At 41.4% G+C, this 16,738-nt stretch overlaps 1 protein-coding gene across 1 annotated transcript; it reads left to right on the top strand.

Moving 5' to 3' along the window:
- Nucleotides 1-1,986: 1,986 nt before the first annotated feature.
- Nucleotides 1,987-15,409, top strand: LOC131357962 (rab11 family-interacting protein 1). The gene is made up of 6 exons (XM_058397387.1): nucleotides 1,987-2,648; nucleotides 5,600-6,105; nucleotides 6,970-7,516; nucleotides 8,346-10,607; nucleotides 11,807-11,939; nucleotides 13,110-15,409. Exons 1-6 carry the CDS (start codon nucleotides 2,275-2,277, stop codon nucleotides 13,368-13,370), a joined length of 4,083 nt encoding a protein of 1,360 aa, XP_058253370.1. The 5' UTR covers nucleotides 1,987-2,274; the 3' UTR covers nucleotides 13,371-15,409.
- Nucleotides 15,410-16,738: the final 1,329 nt, after the last annotated feature.

The following is a 16,738-nucleotide window of genomic DNA, read 5'->3' as shown; positions in this document are numbered from 1 at the left end:
CAGAAGTGAAGTGAGCTAACTGGACAGCTTGGATTGATGCATTGCATAACACAGACAATTTAAATGTAATTTAGCTGTCACTCTTACTTGGGAAGATTGAGGTCAGTTGCAATATTTGTCCAATTTACTGTAAATCATCTAAACAGGGGTGGAAAGTAACAAACTACACAGCTGCTACATACTTGGGTGCATGAGACTCTATGACTCTACTGTTTGTTTTTTAAGTAAAACTTAACTACATTTTATCAATTTTATCAGTGTTACAGAAAAGAAACTAATTCAGTTTTAAGACCCAATCACACATTTGGCACCAAGTTCTTAGTGAGCAGCAGCAATGTCTGAGATGGTGGAGACAGATGAGCATTAACTTCCCTGACCCGTGTTATCAGGTATCTTCATTCACAAATGCTTGAAAGAAAATACGTGATAATGATCTTCAAGTCTACACTATGTGAGCCAAAGCATATGTACAGGTACGCCATTAGCTAGCTGAGTGAGCTAGACTAGCTAGCCAGATCTATTTATGTTTCACAAAATGAAAGCTCTCTGTTAAACTTTACCTTTAGGTAACATTCAGGGTTATGTGTAAAAGTTACTAGTATTAATGCAGCTATATAAATCAACCCACACTGTCAACTATTTTGAAATCAGATATGCTAGCTACCCATCTTATCACTGTCCTCTATCAGTTAACATGACAACACAGTGATCAAAACTCGCCTATTGTGTTTTCATTCGCATACAAAATGAACACATGAACATTTAATACGAATTTACTCCATAGTGATAAACACTTCAGAGCTGCAATTAAGCTGCTGTTCTTTTGTATACAGCCAGAGGATGCTGTGTCTAGTTGTGTCTAGTGTCTAGTTTGTTACTGATAAAGCAATCAGCTGCTCCGGTGTGATTGTGATTTCAAGCACTGTGTGTTCTTAGCTGGCCACTTCAATAGATATACACTTGTCCTGCTATTCTGTTTGTAGCTGTGTGTCTATGGGTCTTTTTATGCACAATTTGTATTTATTGTCCTCTAGCCTATCATCCTTGCCAGTTTCTCATCACAGGACTACAGTACTATGGACCAAAGGTTTGTGTTTTCTGGTCTAGTAACATTGTCATCAGCTGCTGTGTCTGAGACACCAATACCAGGGTACTGCCCTCTATAATAAGGGGTCAGTAGTGATTCATTGACAGAGTAGCGGTGCTTATAAATTGTGTATACAAGCTGATGTGCTACTGCCAGTAATTCTACACTATAGAGAGACACACAACATTAAATTACCAGAGCACAAAATTACCATAAGACAAAAGAAAACGAGGAAACACAAATGCAGGAGAACCACACCAGCACAATGTTATCTCAACACAAAAACAAAGCAAATTCAACAACACAACAAATTTTAGGGACGTGACAACAGAAAACCTACAAAGGCATCTTGCTGTACTGACAGCAACCTCACTATTTTTTAGCTTGATGCTTTTTTAAGACAAATACATTGTTCGGCTAATAAATAGTTAACAATAATGGACATTTTTTGTACATTGTGGCTCTGTGGGGTTCTGTGCAGGACACTCGACACACGTCCACTCCACCCTTGGCAAACCATGGACCTCTTTATGGACCTCACATGGCGGGCATTGTCATGCTGGAACAGGTTATGTTCAAGTGATGCTACAGTGTACAAGAATAATTTTGTGTTTACAGATTTATGTCCACAGTTTGGGGAACACGTTTCCTATTAGAATATTACAGGAACGTTACATGACTATAAGGGGAGATGGTGTTATAAAATGATCATATATATATTGGTGATCTGAAAAGTATGGACTGTACAGGTTTAAATAAGTTTCAAAACAGTAAAATGTGCCTTAAAGTCAAAGAAAAAAATCTGCCGCCTTTCTCTTTAAATCTGCAGAGTACTGCTGTGGTAGGCCTACACTGTGTGTGTGTGTGTGTGTGTGTGTGTGCGCGCGCGCGCGCGCGCGAGCAGAGAGAGTGGGGGTGTGAGTGTGTATGAGGGCGGGCCGGATTAAAGCTGCTGTCAAAACACAGCAATTTGTTCGGATGATGCAAAAGCAGGGAAGACTCTGTCGTTAAGTTTCTTTTTTGCCGTTTTTGTGAGCATGGGCGCGGGCTTGTTCCTGTCGGTTTAACCTGACGCGGCGGTCTGCGGTTCTCTCTGGCCGGAGAATGATAATGCAGAGATTTTGCAGACACGCATAACTGCGGGATAGTGTGTTAGCGGTTTAAGGACATCTGCTAAATTTTGGGCCATGCCTCTGATTAGCCTGGACGATGAGGATCAGAGATGGGTCCCGACCCACGTCAACGTAACCATCCTTCGGGCCAGGGCGCTGCGGACCAAGGGCAAGCAGGGCAGCCGCTATGTGTACACCGTTATCCAGCTGGGGAAGCTGAAGTACACGACGGGACTGGCAGAGAAAGCGGCCGAGCCCGAGTGGAATGAGGAGTGTTCACTGGAGCTGCAGCCCGGCCTGCTGGAGTGTGTGGGGGCGCATCCCCCCGGCAGCGGGCATCTGATCCTCACCGTCATGCTCCGAGTGCTCATAGGACTCGACGTGTTCCTTGGCGAGGCCGTGGTGCCTTTGGATAAGCTCTTTCAGAGTGGGACGTGTCCTAGGAACGAGTAAGTTGCGAAATAACTCATATACACTTTCCAAATACCTCCACAGATCTGACACCCAATGTTTTACATTTTTTAATGATGCCTAGATCGAAAGGAAATCTAGGAATCAGGTGCGGATTAATCAGACTAACAGCTAGCTCTAATTGTACACTCACACATAAATTATTCCCAGATGACCATTGCGGTAAAGGCCAATCACAGTTAATTTGCTGCAGTTGCTCTGAACATATTTGCACATGGGTGGTACAGCTGCAAATTCACCACCAACTCTGACCCCAAATCACATTTTTACTTTATAAGGTCGTTCAGACTTCTGACAAGTTTATTTAAATAATAGTTTCTAGCAGATAAAGATTCATTTTTGTAGGCAATGCAGCCATGATGTCATTATGAACACTTTCACTTTGTATCAAGGAACAAACCAGACATTCTGCAAATGAAACTTAGCCCTGTCATGCTTCTGCCACCTTTTCTATTCCTTCCTATTACTGATTACCAAAGTACCAAAGCAAGAAGAAAAACTTGCATATGTAAACCATCATACAGCTTTGTTTTCACACTTGCCCGAATGGGTCTGTACATGCATGTTACAGCTAGACAGACACTTATGCAGAAAGGAAGGTGGAAAACCGGTAAGAACTGGCATTAAGACCATTTTCACAGACAGATAAGGTCTGGAATGGGAGAAGTAGGAGCACAGTTCAGACAAAACCGAGTGTATGTCAGACAGCTGTGTGCTGGCGCAGTGCCGGCCTCGGCAGGGGCTGTGCCAGTGTGTTCTGGGAACATTACAGCATCAAGCAATCACTAAACATGCACCTGCATGTTCCCATGCATAGCAGCACACAAGACCCTAATCTGGTATCTTAAATCATTTATCTCTCAATCAGTACATTTTGAATATATGCAGTTCTGGCAGGCATTGTGATCTTGCCATATTTCCAGTGTTGTCTTTCTCTTCTCAGTCAGGATGACTGAGCTTTATTTTTGGAAAGACGAGGAAGTCTATGGCGCTGAAGCCTCTTGGTTAAATCTACCTCCACCTTTACCAGGATAACTAGTAACTCAAGATGAATGAATGAAAGAATGGATTTCTATTTTTACATTGCATTAAAATTGCACTACTGGGCTTTTGGAAAAATCATACCTAACTCTTGTCAGTTACTGTCCCGTTAGTTATACACATTTGCCTGTCTGACCTCTTCAAAGTTATGATGTAATATTTCTGTTATATCCAGCTGTGCCCCTTAAGGCATTGTAAAAGCATCTGCTGTGTTTACAAGGAAAAGTCCAGAACACAGAGTGTTGGTTCCTCTGGCTGTCAGAGCCTGCATTGTTCCTGACTGTTAGAGTCACGTGTAGGGACACAAGGGGAAGCTCCAACCCTTCCCACAGTATCCTCAGTCAGCAGACAGTGGTGTAGGAGTGCAGAAACAATGCAAACATCTGGCTTTAATTTCTTTCAGAACAGTACCCACCCCTCTGTTTCTCTTTCTCTCACTCTCTCTCTCGTCATTTTTGTTGGCCTCTGCACGTGTCTGATTTTGTGCTCCTTTGAGGAGCTCTGTGTGAGACCGGAAGTGGAGGAAATACTTGGAACACTGCTCCTGTTTCAAACAAAGGCACATTGGTGTACAAATACAATGTGTCAGTGGCATTTCGCCTCTATCTGGGCAGAGCTATGATTTATGCTTGGCTCCTGTAAGAGTTTTCATGCATCTGTTCCTTTAGGCCAGCATTTTACTTGCCACTAAATGTTATCTCCAAGGTAGCAGGGCAGAGTCGAACACACTGGCCAGCAGGTTTCACCACTGACATGTGAAATGTTTCAGCAATTCTACAATTCGTATTTTCCACTGTGAAGAGGCATGGAGACGTCACATAAATTTGGAACAGCTCTGTTTGCTTCCCTTTAAAAACGTTCAGACATTATCGTGGTTGTTATCATAAGCTGTGTCTTCAACTGTGTATATACTTAGAAGCAGTTACGGCTTTACTAATCTAGAATATCTAGAAGATAAGTACATGGGGCAAGATAAGGTGAGTATGTTTCAGAACCACTAAGACTTTTTCAGCCAAGAAAACAGGAAAGAAAGGCTTTAGTCAAGGAAGTTACCAAAAACCATGAAGTTCACTAACCCCAGAGGTCTAGTATGATGATGGGAAAACCTCTAAGAATGATAGCCATCTCTGCAGTAAATCCAATTAGGCTTAATTGTAGAAAGGCCAGACAGAAGCCACTCCTGACATCATGCGGGGATTTTGCTAAACGGCACCTAAAGGACTCTCAGGTCATGAGAAACAAGATCCTATGAATCGATTGAACCAAGATTGAACTCTTTGGTCTGATGCACTGCCAAGCAGTGCATCTTAAAGAAGACAGGCACTGTGCTAATCTCATGCCTACAGTGAAGCACAGTGGTTGCAGCCTCATACTGTGTCAGAGACCAGACGTGAACCAGGTTGAACACCTGCAATGTTCTCATCCAGTTTGAGCTAGAGCTTGAGAGGGTCTTCCTAGAGGATGAGAAAAGATATCCAAATCCAGTTGGACCAAACTGGTACAGTAGTATAATACACAGGAAGATGTGAAACAGTAATCACTGACAAGATTCTTCAACAAATTTCTAGTAAATATGTTTCATTCATTCATTCATCATAGTATGTGAAGCACAGCAAATCCAACTACAGGGAGGTAGAAGGAAACTGGTGAATATGGAGGAAACCCATGCAGACAATGAAAGAACATGTGAAATTCAGTCCTAGCTCAAAATTGAATCAGGGAGCTGTGTTGAAAGATTATTTTCTGTATGGAAAACATTCATTTCATCCATGTCTATAACAACAAAATAAGGAAACATTGAAGAGATATGAATGCCGTCTGCATGTGCTTTATATTCAGTAATTCTACTTGCAGAGTGTCTTGAAGTGTGTGTGTGTCTCTGCTATAGGTGGCTAAAGTTGCACTCTAAAGCTGGGAGGAAGGAGAAGGAGCGAGGAGAGCTGCAGCTTACCATCCAGTTTACTCGCAATAACATGACAGCCAGCATGTATGATCTGACCATCCAGGACAAGCCTCGCTCAGCCTTCGGCAAGTTGAAGGACCGTGTCACAGGCAAGAAAAGAGGAGACGTGGAGTCCTCCTCAGCCATCCTTCCAGGCCGCTATGCCGCTCTGTCGGGCTCAACAAGTCAGTCAGTCCAGGAGGATGGTGGGGGAGAGAACCCAGTACAGGACGAGTGTACTGACGAAGGCAAGAGCAAGGTGAAGGGCTTCTTTCTGAAGGGGAAGTTGAGAAAGAACTCAGACACACGCTCCTGTTCCTCATTGGCCTCAGAGAGCAGTATGGCATCGTCAGCAGGGGACCCTTTTGTTCCCATAGAGCTATGCAGCACACCTGTCTACACCAGCAGAGTGGTGGAGCCTTTCCGCACTGACTCGGATGGGGGAGTCAAGGGTAGGAGACTTCGGGAATAGATTGATAACTTGTTAGCGTTCTTAATAAAAAAAAGTTTAGCTTAGTGACAGGTGATGGTTTTTCAGGGCTGTTAGTTTGAGAGGCATCAGGATTTGTTAGATGCGGTGGGGCAGCCCCAAATAGCCAAAAGCATTAAGCATGTTTGCTCAAAATATGTCTAATTGGTACCATCAGTGATCAGGATTGGGCACACCAATTTGGATGCTGTGGAGAAATAGGCAAGACGAATATAAACAATAAAAAGCAATTTGTTAAAATTGGGAAACTGACCAAAGTACAATACATCCAATCAGTTTGTCTAAACAAATCAGTCACTAAAGCAAGTTACATGTTAAAATAAAAAAATTAAAAGTATGTACATATTGGGAATTTATATGGGTGGCTGTTAGTTAGCTTGATTGTCAGGTTAATTTGAGCTGATTTTCTAGCAAAATAACCACCAGGTCTATCCAAATTGCAAGCCATAAACAATAAAGCAATAAATATGTTGAACAAAAATGTAAAATGTTATGTGAGCTACGTTTTCCTAACCTTTAACATAAAGAGTTTTTTTTTATTTACAGAATTAAAAACTTTAATGTTTTGCTGTTAGTGTTCTTGGTTTGTTTTTAGGTTCTCTCAGGTGAATGGAAAATTGCTATGAAAAAATGTGAAATGGTCAGATATAAACAATAAATTTGTGGGGGATTTATAAATCCATGACTGTTTATAAAAGCTTTAATCCGGTCATGTTTTCCAAGCTTGGTTAAGTGAGTGCTCTTTTCTGCCTCATCTCACTCACTGTTGATTCTTTCTGTCTTGTGTCTTCTCGGTCTGTCTAATGAATGTTCACGGCTCCTAAAGTGATGACCCACAAGCGTGCACACAGTGATGAGGCCAGTAAGATCACAGTTGCCGCACGTCCCAATACAGCTGTAGAGAGTGTAAAAGGCCAGAACATGCTGCTTTCTAAGTCCACCCTCTGCATCAATGGCAGCCATGTTTACTCTGAACCCATCTACTCCAAGGGACCTGGGAGTCTGCCAATCAAGCGCACGCTACTAGAGAAATGCTCTCCTTTATCACGCTCTCTGCAGAATCTTACTCGCCGCAGTGAAGACACCCAGAGGCGTAGCTCCATTGATAAGAGCAAAAAGGAGCTTGAGGGAGATGCTGAGGGTTCCTCAGGCCTGACTGCGGGAGTCACCATCTCTGAAGGGAAGCCGGTGTATGCCACGGCCCCACTGGTGATGGCGTCTTCCACTACAGATGTTGCAGATAAAGGGAAGAAGCTGAGGAAGACTTTGTTCTCCAGTGGAAGGAGTGACTCTCTCCCAGCCAAACCGGAGCAGGGTCAGGAGGGACGTCTGCGTGGATGGTTTGGTTCCACTGATGCCCAAAACAAGCCAAGGTGAGTGACTGCGCTTAAGCACTTAAGTTACACTGAATCCAAAAATATAGACCACCTTATCTTTGTAATGTTTTTTCGAAACTGTATGACTATTTATACATGATTACAGTTAATGGTCTTGAAAACATAGCTGCATTTTTCAGGCTTAGTGGAATATACTGGAATTGTTGTCTGTTTTATTTTTTAAAACATGTTACCATGTATCAGTCATCAAGTGCTGCAAGCCTGCAAACATTTTCAGTTATGTATTTGTGCAGAAGAAAGCATCCATTATGGACACTGCTTTGTACTTTGGTGAACAATTGGTATTGTTTGTGCATGCACGTAGTTTAGAAGGTTTATCATTTGCTTGGTTAGTTTTCACCCTTGTCTCATTTTTATGTATTTCCATTTTAAGTTGCTAAGTCCTGTTTTTGTGTGAGAAACAGCATGTTTTATGGAGACTGGGCACATTTTACTGTTTTGTTATAGCTTACACCTCCATTTCATTTGAAATAATCAGCAATTTTAGGTTTTTCCACTATGTTCTCAGCATTTTTGGATGTAACAGGAATGGACGTTTTAATGCTGAATAATTCAGATTTTCTTAGTACTGATTCATTTGTTCGAAGAGACAGTCTAAATCATGCCATGCCACAACATACCAAAAAATAAGTAATCAACTCCATGAACCAGTCAAAAATCGAAAGCCTTTAACGTATGTTTCACTTATGTGAAGAGGTTTTTGTATCTAACAGAGAAACTCTTTTTATAAATCCCTTTAGCAACAGTTATGGCCCTAATACACATTGGTTTGACTAAGAGGACTACTTGTGCCTTCCCTCCACAGGCTGGGAGTTCCTCCTAAAGTAGAAAGCAGCCCAGAATCATCCGCTTCCCTCTCTCCCTGCCACCCCATTCGATCACCACGCTCTCTTCCCCTAGTTTCTACTACTAGCCACATGTCATCCTTTCCTGTTGGCCCTCACTCTAATCCATTCTCCCATCCCTCACCTCCGCCACCCTCCATCTCCCCTACCAACCCTTTCCTCACGCGACTACAAAGGAACCCCTTTTTTGAAGAGCTCATAGCAGAAGAAGCTCTAAAATCTCCGCCTGCGATTTCCGGTTACCCCAACTCTCCATTCAGCCATTACCCAGCATTCCCTGGGAGGAGTGGTCTTCCAAGCACTGTCCGTGATAGCACACCAAACAAAATATTCTCTATAAAGAGAGAGAGGCCTCGGAGTGTAGCTAGGCAGAGGTCCCTCCCTGCCTTAATGCCTGGGACACCCGAGACTGCTACTGTGAACTCTGCTAATGCAATGCAAGCAAGCCGTCCTTCATCTGAGAGTAGAGGGGAATGGGATGAATTTGAAGCTTTGGCTACTAGCCGTCTGAAATCGCCAGTTGCGACTCCTCCTCGACCACTCTCAGCCATAATCTCTCCTTCACCTCCTAACTCTTATCCAGTTGAATACTGCAGTACTGAACCAAAAATGGGGAATATAGTTGATGAAAGAACCTCCAAGGACTACAATCTACCTGCTTTAGCCTCACGAAGACCAATGAGGACCCCGGTGCCCTTTCAAGAGAGGTGCTCAGACGGTTGGCTAGACCGAGCACAGGAGCTTGCAGTCCAAAAAGAAGCTTGTGTGCTTTTCCAAACAGATTTGGCTTCAATACGTCATCGAGAGAGACATAGAGAGGCAAACAACAAAGTTTCCCATTTACATAAAGATTTGCACTGTGCTACTCTGGAGCAGAATGTAAACATATATCCAACTTCGCAAACTGTACAAATGCCCAGAGATGAAAATCTGAACAGTTTAGAAAATGGACAAGACACAGGCCCAAATATTGCACTAAAGAATTCACAATTTGGGTATGAACACATACAGCAAAACTCCCAGAATTCTGCAAGTGATCACACTGTGCCCAGTACACCCTTTTGCCCCTCAGACTGTGATACAACTGTGAGCGAATCACTGTGCAGTGACTTTCAGGTCCAGATAAATCCCGAATCCTCCTCTGAACCAAAGCCCTTTTCTGATCAACAGATTAAAAACATAATCACTGCTGGAGACATCGCTACTCCAGATTCCAATAACAATAATACAAATGACACTTCTGAGTTTGCTTTTATTGATTGTGACAGCTCAGCTTCAGATGTGAACCAGACTACTTTTGGAATGATAAATAAAGACAATAACAAGGCACCAAGCCAGTGCCCAGATGCTACAGATTTTGATTCGTCTGGGATTTTGTCCATATGTGGTTTCTCCGCAGTGCCCCCTCAAGATTTATTAACCAGAATGGCAGAGCTAGAACCTTTTTCCCCGAAGGAAACCCCAGATACTGTTGTTAAAAGTGGATTGTCCGACAATAACCACTCTGAGAAACCCTGTGACAATGTAGAACAACACAGCGTCCAGCCACATTCAAATATTATGCTAAGGTTTGAATCTGAGGATTCCAATCACAAAGAAAGCTCTGTAAGTCCACAAACAATCCCCCAACAAGACAGGGATGACCGGATTGTGACGGCACAGCTTAAACCTGAGGCAACAGAGGACAATGTAGGCTTAGATACACCACATGAAGTTGGATGCTGTCTGATTTATGACAAGATTAAGACTAAAACAGCTGAACTCGAGCCAGAAGTGAATAGCTTCAGTGTTCCTGTTTCAGAGAGCCACAAGATCAGTGAGTCACCTTCGACTCTCACAGATGGCATCAGTTTCGAGGACTTGCATGCTCGAGTAGCACCAAGAGGCTCAAGAAGCCCTTCCAAAACTGAAGTTAGATCAGCACGCATTAGAACACATTCCACTTCGAGCTCCCCCAAGACTGACCCCGGCGCAAACTCAACCAAACCTTCACTGTCTTTGCATAAGAGTCCAACCCCTTCTTTCTCCCATCCTAATGCCACTTCAGACCCCAGCCTGTCCGCACTCATGCACTGCCCAACCACAAGGCCCGGCTTGGGAAGCACTCTGACCGAGGCCTCTTACACCACCTCCACACTCCAGCACCAGGCTACTGCAAAGCACACACTTACTTCTGAGGAGGCAGAGCCAGCTAGCAGTCACCCTTCGGCTGAGGAGAGCAGGTGAGACCTCAGAGCCTCCTAGGGTGTATTCACTTCTCTCCTTCTCCCTCACCTGTGACACGCACTCCATTCAGACACCCAGGTGCAGGAGGACAGGGTTACATACATGTCTGTATATGTGTTTACACCAGCCAGGAATTAGCTTCTGATTCTTCAACATCTCTGCCTAATTTGGTCTGTTCTGTTATGGTCTTTCTTTGTCCATCTCCTGCTACAATGCTATGTTCAACTTTGCTCATGTGATATTCTTTACTTTGCTTGTTTTCTCTTTTGTTTGCTTTGTTTCTCGCTTTTAGTTTTCGCTTCTTATGATTCTTGCACTGCAGCATAATTGATTTAGAACTGTTAGCTGAAATACTGAAATATTGTGGGTGCTCTTCACCATTAATGTTTAAAATGGTGAAAGTGCCGTGAAAGTAGAGATTCCAAAAGGAGAACAGTCAACTTGCATGTTCACAATATGCCAAAAATGCTACTTAATATTGTGATTATGACATGCTTTGCCATATTATTAAAAACGTATTGTTGAGTCCGTTATGCAATATTGGCCAACGATATTTTGGCTAAGGATGTGACTGTTTCATTCTTATGGTAGATCACGAACATCAGACCTTTTAAGTGTAGACAAACACCCGATATTGTGATGTATGGATATCTGCGCAGTCTGCTTTCTACAAGCTTCTGTTGCTGAGTTATGTGAATTGTCTCAGTCATGATAGCAGTGTGCTTAAAGACGATTTAATTCCTGCGTTCAGGCTAATGTAGTGTCAGTAAATCACAATCATATTCACAAGACTATATATGGCGATGTGTTAGGCTGGTAAATGTCATATCCAGTCTAATAGAGTTTCTGAACAGAGTAAGCACTAATTCTGATACTCTGAATCAGAATTCACACAATGGAAGAAGATGCATTTTTATGTATTATTATTATTATTTTTAATGTATTTTTATGCACGCATGTTGTGCAGTCACATTATCATACCACAGCGATATCACTGAAGCTTTCATAAAATCTCTCTTTTTCTTATTCTCTCTCAGCATACTATTCTTTTACAGCTGAAATCTCACTTAAAATCACTGTCACTGCTGATATTTTGCATTACTTGTTTAGCCTGATGCTAAAACTATACCGTTTTTAATGTTATGAATGCTATATAGTGTTTGATTTCTTATTATTATTATTGCTGTTTGTCCAGCCCCCATCCGGTAAAGCCTCTGACCAGCACAGCAGTGCCGGGAGAGAAGAAATCAGTGCTGGAGAAACTGCGCTCCACTATCCACCCTGGACGCTCCACACAGCAGAACATGGCTGAGCCGGAGAAACCACCGGTAGTCCGGCATTTACAAAAACCCATTTCTTAGGGTTTAACGCGTAACATTTGTAATATAAGAATAGAAAAAAAATTAAGATATAAGAGGACAGACAGTTCCTGCAGGCAGCTTTGTACAGGAATCTCAGATGCTGACCAGAGGCTTTTTAGAGAAGCTGACCAATATTTAGCTTTTCTATGGCAGGTTTATAGGTTACATGATAATCATGTATCATTTTTAAATATTAACCAACACTGAATTTGTAATTTAATCCAGGGATAAATGTAAAAACTGTTCTAAATATGAGAGAAACCTCGAAATGGTCAATATTTCAGACACTATGTCATTTCTATGAACGTGGAAGTCACAGATAATTAAGCCTTCTGTTCAAAATGACGTTGTGCATTGATTGTTTCTATTGTACATATAGCAGTACAAATTTAGGTGTGTCTACTAACGTTATATTACACAAACTGTGTTCAGGTCAGTGTGCCCCGAGAATTAAACAGATGAATAATGGTGGTGAAATATCAATATAAAAAGCTTTCTCGCTACTTTGGTCACCTGCCAATTGCCCACTTAGCAGCTAGCTCCTCAATATCATATAACAAATATCAGCTGAGGCACATGAAGCCAGCCAGGAACACCTTTTTTTGAACTGCTGCAGCATGATAAGCCTCAGAGCAGTGTATCATACTGCCCTCTTCTCCATACATGAGCTCCCACATCTGATTGACAGGGGAGTGACAGTATGGCATCGATCCTACATAGAAAATGACCAGTTTTAATCCTTTGTCTCCAGGCAACAGGAGTGTGTGTGTGTGTGTTGACTTAAACAAATAGGTGACTCACAAATAAGTGACTATTCATACTCATTTAGGAGGATCCCCAAGCATGAGAAATAGTTTTGTAAGTCTTCCTGTTTTATAAAAACATAGACGTATTCAAGGTTTGTTATTTCAAATATTACTTTTCTATTTCTGCTGCCCAAAGTCAATATGACCTGTGAACATTACATCTATCGCAAAGCAGCAAACAGAGCACAGGGGTTAAAATACAGAGGATAAAAAAGTATAGTTATTTTAGCCACAAGCCAGACGGTACTCATTATTCTACTATAATTCCTTGTTTTGTCTGACACATAACTTCCTCTTTGTGAATATTTTCGTGTTTCTTTGTCTGGAGCAGGTGTGGATGTCAGAGGCCCATGCTCACTACCAGACTCTGAGTAACATGGAGCTGATTGCTCTTCTGCTGCAACAGGAGATGGATGCAGAGAGACAGAGGGCAGAGTCCGAGCTCCAGGCCACGCTGTTAGAGAAGCGTGAGGCCGAGCTGAAGAAGCTAAAAGTCCAGGTGCGAGATCTGGAGGACTACATCGATAAGCTGCTGGTGCGCATCATGGAGCAAACACCCACCTTGCTGCAAATACGCGCTCGCCCCAAATGATGTGTGCTTCACCTGTGCGAACTACAGCTGACATTTGCAATCCTCAAAACAGTCACAGTACTCTCCCGTCCACCAGTCAAGCTTTGCAAACATCATTTTAGACTATACAATGCCAGTCACTGGTACATTATTCCACCAGTGAGTTTTAATGTCATTTACTGTCTACCGACTGAGAAAACATTGAGAAGTGTAGTGAAAATATACCTCCAAAATTCCAATAGTATCAATTTGCATATGTGACATGTATCCATGACTTCTAAGATTTTTACAACAACACAGAAAACTTGTCAAGACCGAAAATTGCAAATCAAACACTGCCTATAGAGAAGAACTATTAATTGCTCTTATACCCAGGCACTGGAAGATCATTTATTCGTTTTTAACTAGTCGAAAAAGCTTAATAAAACAGTAAGGACAGTCATGTACATGATACGGCCAAAAGTTTATGGACACCTGACCATTACATGCATATGTGCTTTGTAAATATATCGATTCCAGATTTAGCATCGGCCGTGCGATGGACGGGCGACCTGTCTAGGGTGTACCCCTGCCTTTCGCCCTATGTGCGCTGGGATAGGCTCCAGCAGACCCCCGTGACCCTAATTAGGAATAAGCGTGTATAGACAATGGATGGATGGATGGACAGATTTAGCATCCATTTGCTGTTATAATAACCTCCATTTTTCTCTGAAGGATTTCCACTATGTTTTGGTGAATGGATTTCAGATACAAGAGTGTTAGTGAGGGTAAGGTCCTGATGTGAAGAGATATTATAAAGCTACAGCATACAAAGACAAGCGACAACAGCTGTGCGCCTCCAACTATGCGGCAACATTTTGTGGAATATTTCTGTGATGGTCAGGTGTTCACAAATATTTAGCTATATGGTGAATTTCTGTGTTTTTCCTTCAGCTTTTCTGCATTTCAGATCCTTACCAATGTTTCCCAAGAACAGTCTGTGTAGTATCCCAGTGTGCTTGTATGCTGTCTTCTTGCTTGAATGGATTTTGAGCAATCCAGGAAAAAAAAATATTGTTGTGTTTTCTTCCATGAACACTGCAGTGAATCGTTCAGTTTTGTGCTTCCGAGCGTTTCAGATGAATTAGATATTCTCAGGTTGGTCAACCAAAAACAAAATGTTAATGTGAATTTTGTCCTGACCATCCAAAAGATACTGGATGCATAATTCCCATTATATGTCTGTAAATATTGCTACCATTGAGATTATTTACAGATATACCTACACTGTATTATGCAGTGACTTGCTGCTTGAGACAGTCAGCTTCTTCCATAATATCTTGACCAAATGAAAGCATGTTTCTCATCGCAAGTGAGTACTTAAAAACAAAAAAAGCACCTACATTTAAGCTATGCAATAATATAGGCTAGGCATCACACAGTAGTTGGTCATCACATTGTTATATATCATAGCTGCTTGCTGTAAGAGTAGCTAGATTTGCAAAGTAGAAAATAACCATTAAGTAACCACAGGAGCCTACATTCAGATTGTTAAAGAATGTAATGACGACTGCTCTTCTTCAAAAGACTTCTTAATGATTCAGACGTTCATTGAATATTATTTTGACTTAGACCTTTTCATTGTTTGGATTTTTTTTAAATACAGTATTAACCCCGCATCTATATGTCTGTTAGATTGTCTTAACGTTTATTTACATTTCGCCAAAGCTTTTATTAAGACATTATGTTTGCAGATGCAGTGGGTTGAACTGTATTATTGAATGCTGAAGAAGGTAAACCTTATCGTTGTGGGAAGGTTTGTAGAGTAAATAATTTTATGCTAAGTTTATTCAGTTGCTTTTCTCTGTTGATTGACAGAATGTTAAAAAAAAAAAAAAACGGTTGAACAATTCCGGTAATGTTATGGCTGAAGCCATTAGAGCACTGTGAGAGTTCATTGTTGAATTTGTCTACAAATGATAATTTTGTTACGTAGCTTTTCCAGAACATTCCCAATTGTGTTTTACCGAGTCTTATTTATTCCAGGTTGTTTCATTTTCCAAAAAAAAAAAAAAATAATAAAGTTGTAAAAAAAAAAAACTTGTGGGATTGCACTTTTTGATGAATGAAAATATACATTCATGATGAAAAAATTCACTGATCAGGCATAACATTATCTCCTCATCATGGCACCTGTTAGTGGGTGGGATATATTAGGCAGCAAGTGAACATTTTGTCCTCAAAGTTGAAGTGTTAGAAGCAGGAAAAATGGGCAAGGGTAAGAATTTGAGCGAGTTTGACAAAGGGCCAAATTGTGATGGCTAAAGGACTGGATCAGAGCATCTCCAAATCTGCAGCTCTTGTGGGGTGTTCCTGGTCTGCAGTGGTCAGTATCTATCAAAAGTGGACCAAGGAAGGGACAGTGGTGAACCGGTGACAGGGTCATGGGCGGCCAAGGTTTACTGATGCTCTTGGGGAGCGAAGTCCGCTCTGTAGGTCCGATCCAACAGACGAGCTACTGTTGCTCAAATTGCTGAAGAAGTTAATGCTGGTTCTGATAGAAAGGTGTCAGAATACACAGTGCATGACGGGTCAGGGCTGTTTTGCCTGCAAAAGGGGAACCAATACAATATTAGGCAGGTGGTCATTTTTATATGCCTGGTTGGTGTATTCCATTTATTGCTTTTATACTCAAGTAATTTTTTTTTTAACTGGTAAGAAAGGAAAGAAATTTGTTTTAAAAAATCATGTGGGATTGCACTTTAATGAATTTAATGAATGCATATGAATTGATCTGTATTGCTATATTAAGAACAATGCACTTGTCCATGTTGATCATTAAACACAGTCATTAGCTTCTAGGGCTGATAAAGTGACTATGCTAGTTTGCTTTATTTCCATTTATTAGAAATTATTTATTATTATATTATTGCTTTATTTATAACATACATTAGGAGCTGAAACATCACTGTCCATGAATCAGCACTAGAGAGCACTAATGCTCACTTCCATTTCCTCGCGAAGCCATAGCACACGTAGTCCACCTGAGCCACCTTGTGGTACACACTTCTCCCCTGTAATTTATGATATAAAGATGAGTATTGCAAGCTCATCTAAGTTTTATTGGTTTCCTCATGTATAAACGTACATAAGGGCATTTTATTTATAATAATGAACAATTCCATACAGCCATGTTCTATAATCTAATGGAAAGTCTTCCCAGAACTGTGGAGGTTATTATAATAGCAAAGTGGCACTACATGTGAAATGAGATGTTCAGAAAGCACATATAAATGTAGTTGTCAAGGGTCCACAAACCTTTGGCCATATAAGATGTCTCATATTTTTCTAGGAATTCTTTATGAATTCATTAGACCACGCCAATGTATTACATTCATTAATTCAGAATG

Source organism: Hemibagrus wyckioides, linkage group LG08, assembly GCF_019097595.1.
Source record: "Hemibagrus wyckioides isolate EC202008001 linkage group LG08, SWU_Hwy_1.0, whole genome shotgun sequence".
Lineage (NCBI taxonomy): Eukaryota > Metazoa > Chordata > Actinopteri > Siluriformes > Bagridae > Hemibagrus > Hemibagrus wyckioides.
This window is presented reverse-complemented; position numbering and strand designations above follow the sequence as displayed.